We start from the raw sequence: 18,395 nt of genomic DNA, 5'->3' as shown, positions 1-18,395 counted from the left end.
ATAAGCATTTTTGTTACCTCCTATTTGTGGAGTGTTCTAGTAAAGCACCATAGATTATGCAGTTCCGATTGAAGAAAATGCTTCTGTCTATTCTTATTTTATGAATTTTCCAATGTGAAAATGCTAGACGTCAAGTGAGTGAACTATTTCCTAGAGAAAAAAGAGTAATGCTGAAATTATTTCTCTTTTCTAATATATATTATTCTTAGGTTGATATATGTTGGTCTATATTTAAGACAACTTTTTTAGTATCTCCACATGATATCGTTAGATATTCAGATAATTGATAAGCAACTCAAAGTTGTTTATGAGATAGAAATAAATGTACAACGTTCTATAAAAATAATCGGGCTCATAACTTGATCCAGTCAAGGAGCAGACAGTCATGTTTGTAGGAAAATCACATACACAAGGAAAAACCCAGGTATCATGTTAATTGTTAAAAGTTGGATGGAAAGACTAAGTCTGAGTAGGTAAAAAGAAATAGTAAGCCTGGATGGGTGGGTATGAATAGCAGAGGATCTGCTGGAAGAGATGGATTTAGAGCTTGGCGTTGAAAATCTGATTAATTAAATTAATCTTCTTTAACGTTGATTATCTTTGCCAATATCGTGCATTATAAAACACATTGGGGTATAGCGTTTTGTACCGTGCGTACTGAGCGGTGACAGTGCTTTGTCACCTTTTTCATGAAAATCATAACAATGACTTGAAATTTATTAATATTCTACATGGATTATATTTAGTCTACTACCTCTAACTCTATTACCTGACATCTATTTTAGAGTGATGAATATGTCAAAATGTATCCATCAGGATGCAGAAAAATAGAGCTCCTACCCGAGTCCACTAGAAAGAATTACCAAGGGGAGACCAATTACAATGATGTTAGAACAGGTAAAAACCCAAAGGGCCAGTGAGGCAAGCCAGACATTAGCATCTGTAGGAACCTACTACTGCAACTAAGGCTGGAGGTAAGGGGAGGAGGTGGTGTTGCCAGAGCCCTTGGAGACCACAGGGAGAGGGGCCCACCCTGTGGAATCTAGAACACAAAGGAGACAGCCATTGCTTGGAGATACCTGTTAAAGTAGAGAGAAGAGAAGAAAACACCTCCCTTTCTCCTGTCTTCCCACTCTCCAAGTTCCACAACTCCCACCAGAGCCTCCCATTGGATGGCTCTAATTTGAAGCCAGTTGTTAACAAGCTGGGAAATGTAGTTTGCAGGAACAGAGTGAGGGATGTCTTGGAGGACAAATTATCACTACATGACAATTCTGATTTTGGAGATGGGGTGGGGGGAATGGAATTGAGGTAAGGTTCAAAGCATTAATTTTGTGGGAGGGATTAAGTTTGCAGGATATTATCCAAAGCCTTATCATACTAGTTTTTCTTACTGGCATTGAGTTACTAAAATTCTTTTTTATCCTACCGGAAAATTTAGTTTATGTTTTTTCATCAAGAGTATTATTAGATGCTTTTGAAAATTCTCCATGAATGATCTTGTTGGTTAATTTTCAATGGTTAACATACTGTAAATGTCAGGAAGTATTCGATCTTCTCTAATTAGAGCCGGTCTTTAGAACCCGAAACAACAGGTGACAGGCTCAATTGTTCTGACAGCAATTGGTAGCTCTGACAAAAAATTATAATCACCCTCTCTTTCTCCATCTTTTGGAGGTATCAGGAACGGACCAGGAGAAGTTCAACTGCCCTTGTAATCAAGCATTGTGTACAACTTGGAAATAAGGATGTGGTTTCTTGGTTCTTTTGTGATTTTGAGGGGGAGGTTGGGTATGCAGCATAGCTTGTAGTTTGTTGTTTGACTGGAAGGCAATGTCATTTTTGAAATGGCAACATAATAAGCGATTTGGAAAATTGAACGTTAGCCGTGTGTAATGTTATGGGCAATGGAAATAATCTTTGTGAGCATGGGAGATGAGTCTACAGTGAAGAACTTGACGTTGGTCTGTGTTAAAATTTTGTCACATCTGGAAGGCATTTGATGTATAAAATTACATAGGTTTGATACCGTTCAGGGTTAAGACATACGGATGGGGCATAATGCAGAAACTTGTTCTTTTTCATACTCTTTAGGTATAGCTTAGAGATTTTTGAATCATAAGGAGTCCATTTGAATCTCCATTAAAGATAAACTGAGTAAAATGACAAAATGGAAGGAATTTTGAGCACAAGGTTCACAGCTCCGTGCTCTTATACTCTCGATTCCCTTCTTTAAAGTGGATTAAGCAAGTGGGCATGCCTCTCATCATTTTTTCTCGTTTTCCAAATAACCATAGTAATGGACAGTCGATTCCATAGTAGGCTGCTATAATAGGCTTTTTATTATTCTTGTTTAAAGTTACCTGTATTTTTAACTTTCCTCTTAAAATGATCATTTGAAAAAATACTGCCCCATAAAATTATAACAAATCTTCATATTTCTGTTGAGTTACAAACTTTTCAGAGTTCTTTCAAACACATCATTCCACTTATTAGAATAATCCTGACCCTTCTCTTGGAAAAAAAGAAGGAAAAGTCATGTTCGTTAGCCATTTTTTGGTTTTTATTTTATCAGTAAAATTGAGTTACTTTCCTCTCATGCACAGTTTTCATTTGCAGGAGGAAGTTACTATCTCCTCATTTGTTTCCTCATTTTATCCTTTAAAAAAAACTTCACGATGTATTATTCAAGTAGTTTTATTCCTGGTAAATTAGCTTTTGTCCTGAAACCATGAGGACAGAAGTTCTTTGAACCACTTATCAAGGAACTGTTAGGACATTTAATACCATTATCTGCCACATCAGTAAGCTTCCTGTTTCATCAAGTGACTTCTCTGATTTTTTTCCCTCCAATATTATGATAAAATTATTTGATAAACAAAAGCAGTCATGAACGTCTGACGTACAAATCTACTTGACCATGGTGGAAATATATTATCTCTATCTTACTCTATTACTCTTCTATGTATTATACACCTTTGATTAAATACATACATTTATTTTTATATGAATACATCATCATAGACTTAAGAGCCGTGATTTAATAATAAAGCAAGGGCGACTTATTAATGACATACAACTAGTAGGGTATGTAAAAAACCCACTGATTTCTTTTCTCTAAGCTCATATCATGATTTCAACATTTTAATGATTTGGCGAAGTATCTTTTTACCTTAAATAATGGAGAAATCTGTTGAAGTAAATCATTTCTTTTTAAGAACACATGCCAATGAATAAATGAGCACAGGAAAAAATAAGGATATGACTTTTTGGTCACTGACTGAATCAGTTGCTAAATTTATATTTGTAGAGAGTTCACAGACACTTAAAAATAGACTCTATGTAGGTAATAACCAAACAAGTAAAACTTATGATTGGCATTACTGCCAATTTAATTATAATTTCAGAAAGATGAAAAGTATTTTAAGTGATATCAGCCATCAAGGTATTGTTCACTATAAAGAGTGGTCCTTTATTCAGCAGATATAAACACCAGGCAGTGAATAAGGCTAACATGTATCTTGACCCATGAATTTTACACTCCAACAGGAAACCTGTACACTAATGCAGAACTTTAATTACCTGCGTTGTTAGTGTTTTCAAGGGGAAGTATACAGTGAAAACGGAGGAGGACTAACTAGGAGGGTTTTTCTTTGGTGGGGGTGGGTGGGGGTGAGTGTGGGAAATTAAACCTTAAAGCATATTAAAACAAATCTTAGCCTTTCCGCACAAATATTTGTGCATATTTTCACTGTTGTATAAAGTTATTTTTTTCCTTTCATTCCTGTTGGAAATGACTAAGGCCAAAAACTCCTACCTTTTCTTATTCGGTTTTAAGTGATTGGGCAAGATACAAACTGATTCAGGCATGAAGTGGTTTGCTTAGGGTCAGAGCACAAGTGTTGGCAGTTACTGAATGGAACCCAGGAGTTCTGACTCTCCAGACAGTTGTGAGAAAACACGTCCTGCTCCCTGAGAAGAAAGATTGCCAACAAAATATTAGAAAGTCTTATGTCTGGTTTTAATCTAGATAAACAATATTGTATTAAGTTTTGGGGAAATACAAAAAACCGACATAGCACAGAAGGGCCACGTACACCCAGAATGTGCTAGGTGTAGGACTTAGAATAATGCCTGAAGACCCCAGGACAAAATAAAGCAGATAAGTAAGTTACTGTACCAGGCAGTGTAATTAGTGCTGTTCAGGATTTCGGTGGTAAAAGAGCATTTATTTTCCCCTGCTTTCCTTTTAAGAGAAAATTTCAGACCGATAGGATCACAAATGTTGCATTTCGTTTATGTTGAAATTTTGCATTGATTTTTCAACTTGCCTCCACAATTATGCTCTTGAGTCTGATGACATTCTGGTTTTCATTTTCAGATTCATATTTCACCAGCATTCTCTTTGCACTACATACCTTGCTATAAAATGCAGGTTTCGTGGTTTCCAAGGGAAAAAAAAAATTATATTACATAGTATGGCTGAAATCCACAATGTCTCCCAGATGGGAAAGACAGAACATTCATCTCATCTTTTCCTCCTGGATCTGGTGGGGTTTTGGAAAGGACTTCATTGTTTTCATGTGGCAGAATGCATTGGCAAATTGTTTTCTAAAGTACGCAGTGGCGTGTTCGTCTCATATTATAAGATATGGGCAGCATCGAGGAAAGATTATAAATCTTACAACTCTCCTCAGAAACTTAAAATACAGCTGGAAATGTTTTGCTTCCAACAAACATGCAATCTTCATAAAATTGGAAAAGAAATGTTTTGAATAAATAATGTTTTGGTTTATTTCTCTCTAGTGCTAGATCTATTTTTTTAGTCAAAATCATGCCATAAAACTCCTCCTTCTTCTACGCTAACACCCTTGCCTCTGTATTTATATTTTGCTGGTACATCTAAGTTTTTTTTCATTTTTAAAGTATGCCAGATTGCTTTGCCTTGTTTTTAAAGATAGAAAACTGGATTTGCTTCCAGGGACTCTTTCCCTAACTAGGCCAGTTTAAAAACTAAACAGGGATTGAGTCAGTTAATTAATTTAAATGAGATTACAAATCAAAAACATATTACGCAATCTTGATTTAATTACCACATTTTATTTACTTAATTGAAAACACACTGTAGAAAGTTTGCAATCTTGACAATGACCAGTATGGTACCTTTACATTCTAAAGGCTAACGGCTTCAAAAACAAGAAGTTTAGACGATCCTGGTTGTGACCTTTGGTTAACTCAATCCCTGGATCAGTAGAGAGTCATTGAACTTAATCTGAGGCCAGAAAGGTCAGATACGATTATCCCTGCTTTCATTTGCGGGGGTTTGGTGCTAGTTAATGAAGCAATACAAACCTCTGGTCAGACATGTTGGCAGGTTTCACACTTTTTGTGCAGGGGTCTTCCCATCTGCATTGGTGAATAGTCCCCTGGCATGAACAGATATGCTCTCAAATGGGTGTGGGATTTTCTTTTTTTCCCTGAAATTTCAGTGCCCTATGGTTTTGGCTAATTCCTTGTGAACAAATTTTGTTCTTGAGCCCAAACAAATCCTGATTTTAATCCTTGCGATATGATGCTTTGAACCTAATGCTCCTGTTAAGCAGGAAAAGGTGGCCCTTTAAAAGAAAGTTTAATAATAGAACTAGTAGAATGTGTAGGGATAAGAAATAGAGGGTATAGTACCTGTCTACTCTCTTGTTCTGTATTTTTCTTTGGTTAAATAAGTTACTTTATCTGTAAGGAGCCTCAGTATAGCAACCTCTTTTAAATCTCTGAGTTTTGCTGTATAGAAGATATATTTTAAAATCCATGTTAACCAATAAAAAGGGAGATCTGAAAGTATGGGTCTTCAGATGGAAAATAATATGGATTAAAAAGCATGATTGAAAATATGTAAGAAACCATGTCTCCCAAATATTATTTTGGTTCTGTCAAAAGTATTCAGAGAGGTTTAATGTCTCTTCCTGCTCAGAACCGGGTTTAGGGGAATGGATACAGACTCAGCAAAAGTATGTCAAGGACTCCATTAACCAAGTGACAGAGTTAACGCTTCCCATGGATAGCTAGTTACCCAAGTTTCGCAGAGGAGTGGCTGCCATATAACGTAATCTCCTGTTGAGAAGGGACAGATAGACCGAAGCAGAGAAGGAGAGGATGAGCATTTTCCCGCACATTTACATGCTTATGAGAGATAAGAATGTGCTTAGTTTCCCCAGATTCTTTCTTTGTGTTACTCTCAACCATTTAGGAGCGGAAGAAGGAAGTATTGTAAAACTTTAGTTTTGTGGCATCCCAATTGATGAAACAGTCCTCCATTAAAACTGAAGCTGTATAGATCTTTAACGTGCTGCAGAAAAAATACGGCAAATTATGTAATCGGAATTGTGATTACATGAAACCTAACTCACTATAACTCCCAGGGAAATCAGTCCTTGTAGAAAGTAAAGTGCCAAGAAGGAGGCAGGACATTTTGCACAGACGGAGAGGGAGATTCGTCTGAGAAGAATAGTTTTCTCCTCTCTCCTTGAAAAAGGTGGATGTTTTTGTCTTAACTTTGTGTTTCCCTGTTATAAAGTGCGTGGGTTTGTATCCCTTCTTTCAGGTTTTTGTTTGTCTCTTACATTGGCTTTTCTCTTTCTTAAGTGATTCTTTCTGGCATACTATATACTTAATTTGTAAAAATATGCTATTTTAGTATGTCAGTAGTTAATAATGTTTTGGAGAGAAAGAAGGGGACTATTCTAAGCCTCTAGAAAACTCTCATGGTATCTTTAGTTGACAATGGGCTATTTCTTTACCTGCTTAAAGCCAAGGAATATGACAAAGGGGCCCTTTATCACATGATGACTAATTTTAGTTCTAGCAAGAGGCTATCTGTAGGTTAACAGGTTACAGTGTGGGTTTCATTTACTCTTCTGATATCCCTTGATATAAAAGCTATATTGTTATAGAGTCATAGAATTTTAGAGCCAGAAGGGACCTGACAGGTTACCTTGTACAATCCCTTCTTTGCACCAGAATGATTATAAATAAAAATGATGCCTCTCAAATTTTTTTTTTTTTAATAAATAAAAATCATGCCTCTCAAGTCATGGTATCAGAGAAGAAAATGAATTCCTGGAATGTGTCATTTTTGGGTAGAAAGACAGCTTATATATAAGGGTCATCAAAAGCTTCTTGGCCTCTTGCTTGCAAACTAGTGGCCTGCTCCCTGGACCTCCCCCGACAAGCATCTCCTCCCTTTGTAGGAGAGAGCCAAACCTTAATTTCTGACTCGAAATAGTGCCTCTTATCTACCCCCTCCCATTTCCAAATATTCCTTCAGAAATTCAGGGAAGCAGAACTGAGCCTTACATAAGGCTGGGAGACCCACTCTGGGAATTGTGTCTCTATCCCCTTTCCTTGTCACAAAAGTTTGTCTACTTGATTTTCTTTTCCACTGGATAATTTCTTAAGGATTTATTTATTTATTTATTTAAAATTGAGGTATAGTTGATTTACAGTGTTTCAGGTATGCCGCAGAATGATTCCATTATACATATATATATATATGTATATATTCTTTTTCAGATTCCTTTACATTATAGGTTATTACAAGATTTTGAATATAGTTCCCTGTGCTATACACTAGGTCCTCACTGGTTATCTATTTTATACATAGTAGTGTTTATCTGTTAATCCCAAACTCCTAATTTATCTTTCCCCCACCTTTCCCCTTTGGTAACCATAGTTTGTTTTCTATGTCTGTGAGTCTATTTCTGTTTTATAAATAAGTTCATTTTTATCATTTATTTTTAGATGTTTCTGCACAGAGGCAGCATGCCTAGTGTTTCTTCCTTTTTTTCTAGTCTTTCTTCTTTGTGCACTTCCGTAGTTTATAGACCAATTGGTTTCTATTCATCTGACTTAAACAAGTGTGTCAGGCGCTATACCAAAGATTAGGGCCATAAGGCTAAGTAGGGCAGTATCCCCGCCCTCATATAGTTCAGAATCTAAAAGGGATGACCTCAACATGGAGGACTTTAGGGAGAAAAAAGACGGACACTGCGTGCAAAGACTTAGGGGCATCAAGTGGAGGTGACACACGTGGAACTGAAAGGCTAACGTATGACCCAGGTGTTGATAGGGGCCAGATCAAAGTGCCTTGAATGACATCCTAAAATTTTGGAGTTTTTTTCTGTATGTATTGGGACTCATGTAAGAGTTTTAGCAGGGAAGAAGCTTGATCAGTTTTAGGTTTTGAAGAAATCGCCTTGTTAGTAGAGAGGAATATGTACTAGCAAGATGTGGGATCTGTTTATTTTTCAAGACCCTGTTCCTAAGGTCACCTCCCTCTGATATCTTTTATGACATGCCCTTGCCCATCCATCATAGGCAGAACTAATTATTTCCTCTTGCTATGTACTCATTTATAGCACCTATCACAGTGTATTTTTTAAAAAATTTGTACATTTCTGTCTGAGCAAGCTCTGAGCTTCTAGATAGCATAGAAGGTATATTCTTTTTAAAACAATATGTTAAAGCTCATTATTGTAAATTAAATGGAAACTTAATACACATTTATGGAGAACCTAATATGTTCCAAACATTAGTAACTGGAATACAGAACGTACTTCATAAATCTTATTCTCACTTAATTGAAACTTACATGAATGACCTTCAAAAAACCTTTCATAGTTGTGATGATCCAACCACATCAGTTAATTGAGTTCATCCCCCTCCACATCCCTCTCCCCAAGCATGTTAGTACTTCATACAAACATTTAACAGGTCAGTATTTATTTATTATCTTATATGCTTAACAGACATTTCATTGGACTTCCATTAGATTATCAGTAGAACATTAGAATTTCCTCAGTTTAGCAATGAAAATCCAAACTAAATTTTTTAGAGTTGGCCTCTTTCTAAAGCATCAATTAGTGTATAGACTTCAATGATAATAATAATTATTTCCAACTTCAGTTAAAAAGACTAGCTAAAGGTTGTTTTAAATTTCTGAAGAAGGTTTTGAATATATTGGTAAATGGTGGGAAGGAGGAGGGAGATTAGGGGAAGATAAAGTTCCCAGAAATCTTTAATTGAGTGAAAGGTCATTTGGATTTGCATGATTTTAAGATCGCATCATAACCACTCAAGAGGCAGTGTGTCTGAATGGGTGGCCCATGTAGAGAACACATGTTTTAATAGTTGCCTTGTAACTTTGTACAAGCCATTTAGATCACTTAAGTATCCCAGGATCTTCCATAAAATTGTGTCATTAGAGAAACTTGGTTACTCCTTAGGTAAAGTTTAGATATTAGAAGAGCCATGAAAGATTGGCTACTTTTCAAGAAGGAGTGGATGGAAAGATTGAAGGAAAGTTAATAAGGACCATGTAAGGATGAGAACCTTTACTTATTCCTAGAGAATCTTTAACCTGGGGGAGGGAGGAATTGATTGAGTTTTAAAAGCATTAATTTAGAAATGGTTTCATTAACTCTTCTGTTTCCTAGAAGAAATATAATATGTTTAATTCACACTTTTAAAACACAAAGGATGGAAAATATGCAAAATGTATTTCAATCCTACTTTCTGTCCAGTCAGGTCAGAAAGAGACAGACAAAGAAATGTAGAAGTTATAGAATGAGATCAGGGAAGAGAAAATAAAATGTGGGGAGAATGACAGAGGACTGGTTTAGGTCTGCTGCCTTCAAGACCCCTTCCCCTCCTTTTTTCTCCACTGCATCAAAATCTTTCTAGCCTCAAGACTGAGTGTGCTGGGCACCTCGCAGTCCCATTCTTACCGCCCTCCTTCTTCAAAGACTTCAGTCTTCTAGAAGGTAATTTTTGTCACATGGCTGGTATCTCCTGGCTTTTGAGCATGACAGCTCCCTGAGAGCCTGGAAATGGCGGCAGTGCCTTCCTCCCTTTTGGGGAGGGTGGGACTAAAGCACTTACAGAGGAATTCAAGAGGGCACACACTCGTCCGTCTTCAGTTGATTCACCACGGACAATTTTAGATGCTTACACTGGGATGGACAAATTTGGTCATATCCCTTTTCTCCCTTTCTTCCTGAGAGTCAGTCCGTTAAAAATATTAGTCATTTTTTGAATGTGTCTTTTCTGTTTAATAATAGCTTTCATTTATTGATTGTGTAAGATGTGTCTGACCAGTACTTGACGTTTTATATAGTAAAATCTTTGCAGTGACTCTATAAGGTAGGTAGTATTACATTTAAAGATCAGGACTCCAAGGCCCTAAGAGTTAAGTAATTTTGTATAAGATCACATTACTAGTGAGGGACAGAGCCGGGATTCGCTGTAACATATGAAGTACACACTCGTACACATGACTTGAGCAAATGATGGAAGCAGTTAAAGAAAACCTTTGGGTATAGAGTAATTTGACCTAGGTGGTGAATTGGAAGGGTTTTAGATGTGGTCTAAGTAATTCTTTCTCTGAAGTTCACCACAATAACAGTTCATTTTTGGTTTCTCTGCCCACTGTGACTCCTTGGTTACTTCCTTTTCCAGCAGTTGGAATGAAGTGACCGATATAAGGTGACATAAGAGTTAAAAGTAGATTAGAGTGTTAGAATTTACAGTTGGAAAAGTAAGTGTTCTTTTGCTCGTTCCTTGAGGGGGCCTCTTCTGTGGGTTGGGGATCCAGTGTATGCTGTTTACTGCATGAGAGGGCACAAACGTTGGACTACGAGGGAAAATCTGTCATGTGTGCCAGTAAATGCCAGATTATTTTAGAAAGTGGAATTATTATTGTTAAAAGCAAGTGTATGCCTCAAATTTAGGGTCTACTTTAGCTTTCCCTCAAATGTTTGTGGGTTATTTTTCAGAAATTACATTTTTTTTTTCAGTTGAAGAAGTTGGTCTGCAGTTGTTGGAAATAGGGGAAAAGGGTAATTTGAAGCAGAAAAAAATTAGGGTTTTCCAAATGGGATGTTGTGGTAATGGGGTGTCATTGTTCTAACTGAATACTTTCTCAGGAATGGAAGAGACATTTTTCTTTACTGGATCCAAATTTCAGCAACAAGATGTTGGGAAAGAATTTTGTGGTTCTGTTTTGAAGTTGATTTAACTAAAAATACTAAGGCTCACCTAGAGTGTACAGCTCGTGTCCTCTGATGACAACCCTAATTTACCTCATGTTGTGTCATCGTGAAGGTGTCATTAGCCACCATGCGGGATCAATATCTAGACCTCCATAAATGTGAAGTAGCTTTACAGGGAAAAATAAAATATGGGGAGGCTCTGGTCAGTGGGTACACACTGCATAAATAGGAACTTCTCAAAATGTTAAGAGTCACTTGAGAAATTAAGCTGGAATGTCATGTCAATTCTGGGGGGCATTTGTCAGAGGAACTCAAGGCAAAAATAGCTGAGGCTATAGCAAAATCATATAATTTTTCTTTTTTTATGTAACTGTCATACTCCATGCCTGGAAAGTAGCCAGTATGGGGCCATCTTTTATGGGAATAAAGAAAGAGAAGGATTGATCTCCTAAGTTATAAGTCACTGAGTCTTGCCTCAATTCCAGAAAAACTAATAGAATTCATGGGAGATGAGACAAACCTTTTGGAGAGTACCTAACTCTCTTTGACTATCTGTAGAAGACTCTAGCCAGAACTGAGATTGCAGGAGTAGTCCTGACCGGTTTCTTTTCCACTTGGGGAAATAAGAAATAAATTGGAGGATAATGTGGGGATCATTAAATATATTTACTGAGATTTTATAAAAACTGTCCTAGGACAAAAAAAAAAAAAAAAAAAAAAGAAAAAAAAAAAAAAAAAAAAAAAAAAGGAAAGAAAAGAAAAAAGACAAGGAAATGGGATGAAGGGGCACAGTTCCGATCTCAGTATTAAATCTAGTTAGCAGGCATGAGGCAAAGGGCAGAAATAAATAACCAAGTTTTATACAGAAAGAAGTCAACAGAATGTCCTTGCAGTTAATAGTAGAAGCAGCAGTTGCAGTATGTCAATAACTTGAGTGGAAGAGCAGAATAACCCTGCTGAAAAAACCAGCAAAAGATTTTTCTGCTTAAATAAGACTGGATCCTGTCTTGGGTATAATGGCCAGGTTTCAGGAAAGAGACTTGTCTGTGGCCGCCTATGAAATTTTGTTGAAATTCACTATCAAGTTCAAAATTGCCTTTTCTAGGCAAGCAGAGAAAGCTGCTGAATCTGAACCATCCAGCCCAGTGCATTCACAGCCGTGAACAGCACACTGAGGAAAACACAAAAGAAGTAGACAGAATCATGCAGTTTAGTTGGGGAGACAAAACTTAAATACTAGAACCAATAAAAGAAGATTACAAAGCAACTTTGCAAGTAAGTGTATAATAATAGGGCGCAAATGACACAGATAAATGCAGAGGGGACATGGAGGAAAGGGGAGTGAGCAAAACACAACAGTGTCAGGTTAGTTAGGAAAGGCATGTTTAACAGTACTGTAGCTTCCATGTTCCTTTCTGTAGCATCGATGAAGAACAATGTGGGATAGGAAATTCAGATATTCTGCATTGATCTCTTCCTCCTTATCTGCCGAGTCTGTCCATCTATCACAGATGGAAATTAAATTGATCCAACAATTTGCTCTCCACAAAGCCGTGATGGTTTCTACCTAGTAATTTATGCTTTTCTTGGTGTTTGCAAATCGATTGCTATCATGGGATGCAGTCAAACCTGGGCCTGGATCCAGTAGGTTTGGGGGATTATTGGAGTGGATATGTGTGTATGCGATTGAAATCCTGGAAAAACGGACTCTAGTTTCTATGTATTTTTACTCATTGAATAAAAACATTTTCAGGTTTTTTTTTAAAAAGCATGTTTAATTACACTCAGATTGCATTTTTAGGGAATGTATCTGCTTTATTTCCTACTGCTCCTGACAGGCCCAACCTTCAAACCACCTTTAGTGGCTTCGTCGCCAGACCTTTTGTTTTAAAAAAGCCTTGCCCTACCCCACAAATATTAGAGATCGCTACCTTTTTCCTCTCGAAAAAAAAAAAAAAAAAAAAATATATAGATGTTCTTCTAGTTTAATAAATAAAACATTGCTCCTGAAAGGCTTAGGAAAGTATACTTTATTCAAACACTCGACTTCATTGTTCTACGTTAAAAAAAATTTTCTAAAGTCCTTCTGAGGATTGTGAAATTCTTTCAAAACAAATTAAAAAGAAAACATTTTCTGTGATTTCTTTACAGATTCTGGACAATCAGGAAGTCCAAGCCACAATGATCCTGCCAAGAATCCTCCAGGTAAATATGTGTTCCAGGACGTTTGCAATCTGACATTGTTGGAGAACAAAGGTACCACTGTATAGATAAACACCCCGTAATTGGTCAGCTGCCTATTTTGTTCTGGCAGGCAGGTATGATCAGGACAAGATGTGATTCTTTTTAGGCCCTTCACAGTGGCACATACTTCCACATTGGCGTCATCAGTATGTACCTAATCACTAATGTTTTACTTTTTGTTGGTGTTTCTTTGAAAATGAATATGCATGTATTTTATAGCTGTATATCTTTCAGGTGCTAAAAGTCACTGTTGTTTGAAAAGCCAAAAAACCTTCTAATCTTTATTCTAAAATGCACAAGAAAAAGTATAATTTTTCATACTCTTATTATAGTTTATCAAATCTCATTACTTTAAAAAGTAGGTTGTGGTGGTAGTGGTTATGTCTTCATGCGGGATTTTTGCAAATGAGTTTTTATTCCATAATGTTTTTAATGGGATTCCCAGAATCAGGAAATAATGAAAGTAAGACTTTTCCTTTAGTGTAATGTATGTCGAATACTCTCTTTATTTTCACAAGTTGTTCCAGATCTGAAAATGGCTTTTATAAGAAACCATACTGTCTTCATGGTTTTGTTTTTCCTAAAGCTGAAGATACAGAATTTTGACGTTGATTTAGGAGTAGTATCTCTTCTCATGAGATAAAAACTAGTGCAAAGAAGAATTTCTAATATTTTAATCTCATAAAAATTTTAATTATATCTGTGACTTTAGTAAAAGAATGCTCTAAGAATAACCTAACAAAAACAAAACAAACAGGTAAAAAAATTCAAACTAACCACATATAACCTCCACCTCCAAAATGATCTCATTTGGCTTTTCATTGAAAATAGACCCCCAAATTTATAAAAGGTAATCATAAAAGTTTCCACAGGTAGACTTAGTTTTAGGTCCTTAATTGTCTGGTCTTCCTGTCATAATACTTTGCTAATGTGAGGCTGAAGAACCCTCAAAACTACAAGAAAATATGTCAGAGCATTCTTGCTTTAAAATGATGTTAGAAAGATATAACAAGTAAATATGTAAGTAAAAATGCAAAGTCAAAACAGAATATATTTTTTTCTTTCTGAGTCTTGCCTATATTTTGTTCTCTATTTTTATCTTCGAAAAAAATTTTCCAACTGCATACTAACTTATTCTGTATTGTACAAAATCAGCTTGCACGACAAAAGTAGTATATCCTTCAAAGATAAAATATTCTAATTAAGTATAGATATAAAATGTATACTAAGTTGATTTTTCTTTACTTTCATCAAAGTCATTTAATATGACTAAAAATTGGTAGCAAAACATTGAAAAAACTGAAAAATTTTAAATGTAACTTCCAGTTAAATTGATTATTTTATTTTTTGTGTGGATGGGGCCAAGAAAGCGAGCTATTTAGAATATAATAAAATTTGTCAGAAATTTTCTGAAGTTGAGAAAATTTATTAGCTTATAATGTCTTCAACTTTTTAGTTATTAATGTTTTCTCTGTGTAGCATGATAACCAAAAGTGAATTTTATCCAAACATTTTTTAAAAGCTTCTTCACTCATTTTACAAAGAACTGGCAGGGAGGGGGACCTTTATTAGGAAAAGAGTTGATAAGCATTTTTAAGTCAGACTAAACAAAGGATATGCTCTTTGCATTTGAATGACAGCTTGGTTTGAAATTAATAAAGCTGTTATTGTTTGAAATGCATTTCTGAACATGTACAGAAAGAATCATACTCACTTAAAATGTTCTCTACTTGAGCTGAATGAATAATCTCTGAATAGTTATATAATGACAGAATATGATTTTTCAATATTTGTTGAGAAGCTTGGTTAAATTTTCTTTACTACATTCAGTGTAGCACCTATTAATTTATCTGTTTACATATAATATGGGTAGCAGAAACAATCAAGATAAAGCATCTCTATTATTTTCCCTCTTAAATTTTCCTTGGAAATCAAACCTTTTGTGAACTATGTCTGAAAACTGGAACGTTGTAGGTAAATGTATATTATGATTAGGTGAATATTATGTACTTGTAAATTGTACATTGGTTACCAGTTTTTCAGAGATAGAATATAATGAAACATAAAATATCAAAATTAAGTGGAATAAAGTTAGAAATTTCTTTGATGATTCAGAAGCATTCCATCATTTTAATATGCTTTGTGTATCATTATATTATGGACTTAACCTTAGAGATTATGAAGGAATTCTGTTTGATGGAAGTAAGAGTTTGTTCTCTAATAACTTGACATAAATCAAACCACTAGAAATATTGAATAGTATCTAACTGGAAATGCGAAAAATCATAACTTATTAAGGTTTTTGTTTTGCAGTCAGTTGGGATAAATTATACTTATTATTAAAAGCTCTTTTCATAAGTATAAGCATGTTTGGTATTTTTAGAGCATAATTTATCTCTTGGAGCCTCTTTTCATCTCTGTTTTCTGGCTTTGGCTGAAATGTGAAATCTCTGAATTACCGTATCAAGAAGGCATGATACATTTACAGGCAAATTCAGTCTACTACCATGAGCAATGAAACAGTCGAATCACTTTGCTGTTTGTATTGTTATAACAAAGGGAAAGTAAACTTTTGAAAAAGATTGCCTTGAGTTCCAGCTCTTTCTTGTCACTGGTAGTTTTCCACTGGGAGATGTGCAACCCCTGGACATTGCCACCATCTACTTCTGTGTTTATTTCATAACAGCTTGGGAAGAGATGGCAAAAATTCAAGCCCTTTTGGAGGTAAAGGCCCTTTGAAATCAGTTTACCACTGTTGACATGAAGGTGGGATCACATCCAGTCATTCTATAAGTACAGATGCATGGGTCTCCCACAAACCGGGCATCCCTCTGGCTTGGGTTTTCTCCAGCATCAGACATGACTATCTGATTCAGAAGAACTTCTGAAGGGTGACCTTAAGGTTCTTCAGACTGTAGTATGGAGTCTACAGATAGGCCTTTAGTTTTTAATTTGTGTTTCCTGATTGGGATTTGTACTTAGTTAGCAAGCTAATCACATGCATTTGAACAAAAGCGACACATTTTTGGGGAGGAAGAATATTTGCTACTTATTTTTAAAAGCGCTTAAGTAGGTTTATTTTACTATTTTAAAAGCACTTAAATAGTCTTTGCAGTATTTCCTTATACTATTTCGTGATTTAATTTTTTTTTTTTTTTTTTTTCGGTATGTGGGCCTCTCCCGTTGCGGAGCACAGGCTCCAGACGCGCAGGCTCAGCGGCCGTGGCTCACGGGCCCAGCCACTCCGTGGCATGTGGGATCTTCCCAGACCGGGGCACGAACCCGTGTCCCCTGCATCAGCAGGCCAACTCTCAACCACTGCGCCACCAGGGAAGCCCTCGTGATTTAATTTTTTTGTATTTATTCTTTGTTACATAGTGGGGATGGGCACCATACTCTTTTCTGGGCTAAGGTGTCCAAAAAGTCTGACTTTGTCCAAGGCCATGACATTGTTATTTTGGTCAAGAACCACTAGGCTACTTCATTTTTTGTATGATGCACATTTCTCTTATGTGTGTTGGGGTCAAAAGTTATATGTTTTTATCTAGATACTTCTTTCTGAACAGTAAATGAATCCCTTCTAAGCAGTAGAGCTGCAAGAGTCCTCTTTCAACTATAGCAAACAACTGTTGTGGACCAAAGGAGAACAAACCATTAATTTAAGAACTTAGACACAGACCTAATTTTATTTACAATGATTAAAACCTCTACTTTTGCTTTTAGAAGATGTGTGTGATTGGATTATAATCTTTTGAAATGAACTTTGACTTGCTATATTATTTTGTGTCTCTACATCCCTTGGGCTATGAACTTTTAGACTTCCCAATCTTAATCAGTTACCTAATGCTGGAGTGGTTGATATCCAAGGAAAACAAGGCAATCTAGAAGTTTGATTTTGCCTCTAAGCCAGCTAGAAGTGGATGCCTCTTCTTGGAGTTCAGGAAGACTGTAGGTTTGTGGGGAGCTCTCTCTTGGCTGGAAATATAACAAAGAAACATTGAATCTTAGGATACTTTGCAAATTCTGTGATGAAAACTTCTGAAGCATTCCAAGTGTCCTTAACCAGAGCTTTCTGACCTAGAATGACATGGACTTATCCTACTTTTCTTTCTTGCAAAATCTGTAGGATGCTTGTGCTGTTTTGTGGGGCAGCTTTTGTGTATAGTGGGGCAAAACCTCTGGGGACCATTAAGATCATATATTGGGTACAAGTCAAATAAGCCACCTTATATCCTACCTGGAACAAAAATGGAATTACATAAATAATTGAATAAGTTAAATAAGGTGTATCAACTATAGCAATATGCTCATCTTACATTTAAGATACTATTTTAATTTATATTTATATATATTCCATATATAAGAGAGATCATACAGTATTTGCCTTTCTCTAACTTATTTCACTTTAGCATAATGCCCTCAAGGTCCGTCCGTGTTGTCACAAATGGCAAGATTTTGTTCTTTTTATTTATTTATTTTCTGCTGTACACGGGCCTCTCACTGCTGTGGCCTCTCCCGTTGCGGAGCACAGGCTCCAGATGCGCAGGCTCAACGGCCATGGTTCACAGGCCCAGCTGCTCCGCGGCATGTGGGATCTTTCCGGACCGGGGCACAAATCTGCGTCCCCTGCATCGTCAGGCAGACTCTCAACCACTGAGCCACTAGGGAAGCCCAAGATTTTGTTCTTTTTTATGGCTGAATAATATTCCATTGTATGTATGTACCACCTACATACTACAATTTCTTTATCCATTTACCCATCAGTGGACACTTAGGTTGTTTCCATTTCTTGGCTGTTGTAAATAATGCTGTAAAGAACATGGGGGTGCATATATCTTTTGGAATTTGTGTTTTCATTTTCTTTGGATAAATACTCAGACATGGAATCTGTGGATCATATGCTAGTTCTATTTTTAATTTTTTGAGTAACTTCCATTCTCTTTTCCATAGTGGCTGCACCAATTTACATTCCCACCAACAGAGCACAAGGGTTTCCTTTTCTCCGTAACCTCTCCAACACTTGTTATTTCTAGTCTTTTTGATAATAGCCATTCTAACAAGTGTGAGGTGATAGCTCATTGTGGTTTCAATTTGCATTTCCCTGGT

At 36.2% G+C, this 18,395-nt stretch overlaps 1 protein-coding gene across 4 annotated transcripts in view; it reads left to right on the top strand.

Moving 5' to 3' along the window:
* Positions 1–18,395, top strand: part of NFIB (nuclear factor I B) — a 230,145-nt gene that overhangs the window by 121,038 nt on the left and 90,712 nt on the right. For all 4 annotated transcript variants that reach the window (XM_024760493.1, XM_024760491.1, XM_024760490.1 and 1 more), the window contains exon 3: positions 13,197–13,250. In XM_024760493.1, the coding sequence (XP_024616261.1) occupies positions 13,197–13,250 (54 nt within the window). The remainder of the gene's footprint in view (positions 1–13,196; positions 13,251–18,395) is intronic.

Source organism: Neophocaena asiaeorientalis, unplaced genomic scaffold (genome assembly GCF_003031525.2).
Source record: "Neophocaena asiaeorientalis asiaeorientalis breed wild unplaced genomic scaffold, Neophocaena_asiaeorientalis_V1.1 scaffold174, whole genome shotgun sequence".
Taxonomy (NCBI): Eukaryota; Metazoa; Chordata; class Mammalia; order Artiodactyla; family Phocoenidae; genus Neophocaena; species Neophocaena asiaeorientalis.
The sequence above is the reverse complement of the archived record's forward strand: the minus strand, read 5'-3'. Positions and strand labels throughout refer to the sequence as shown.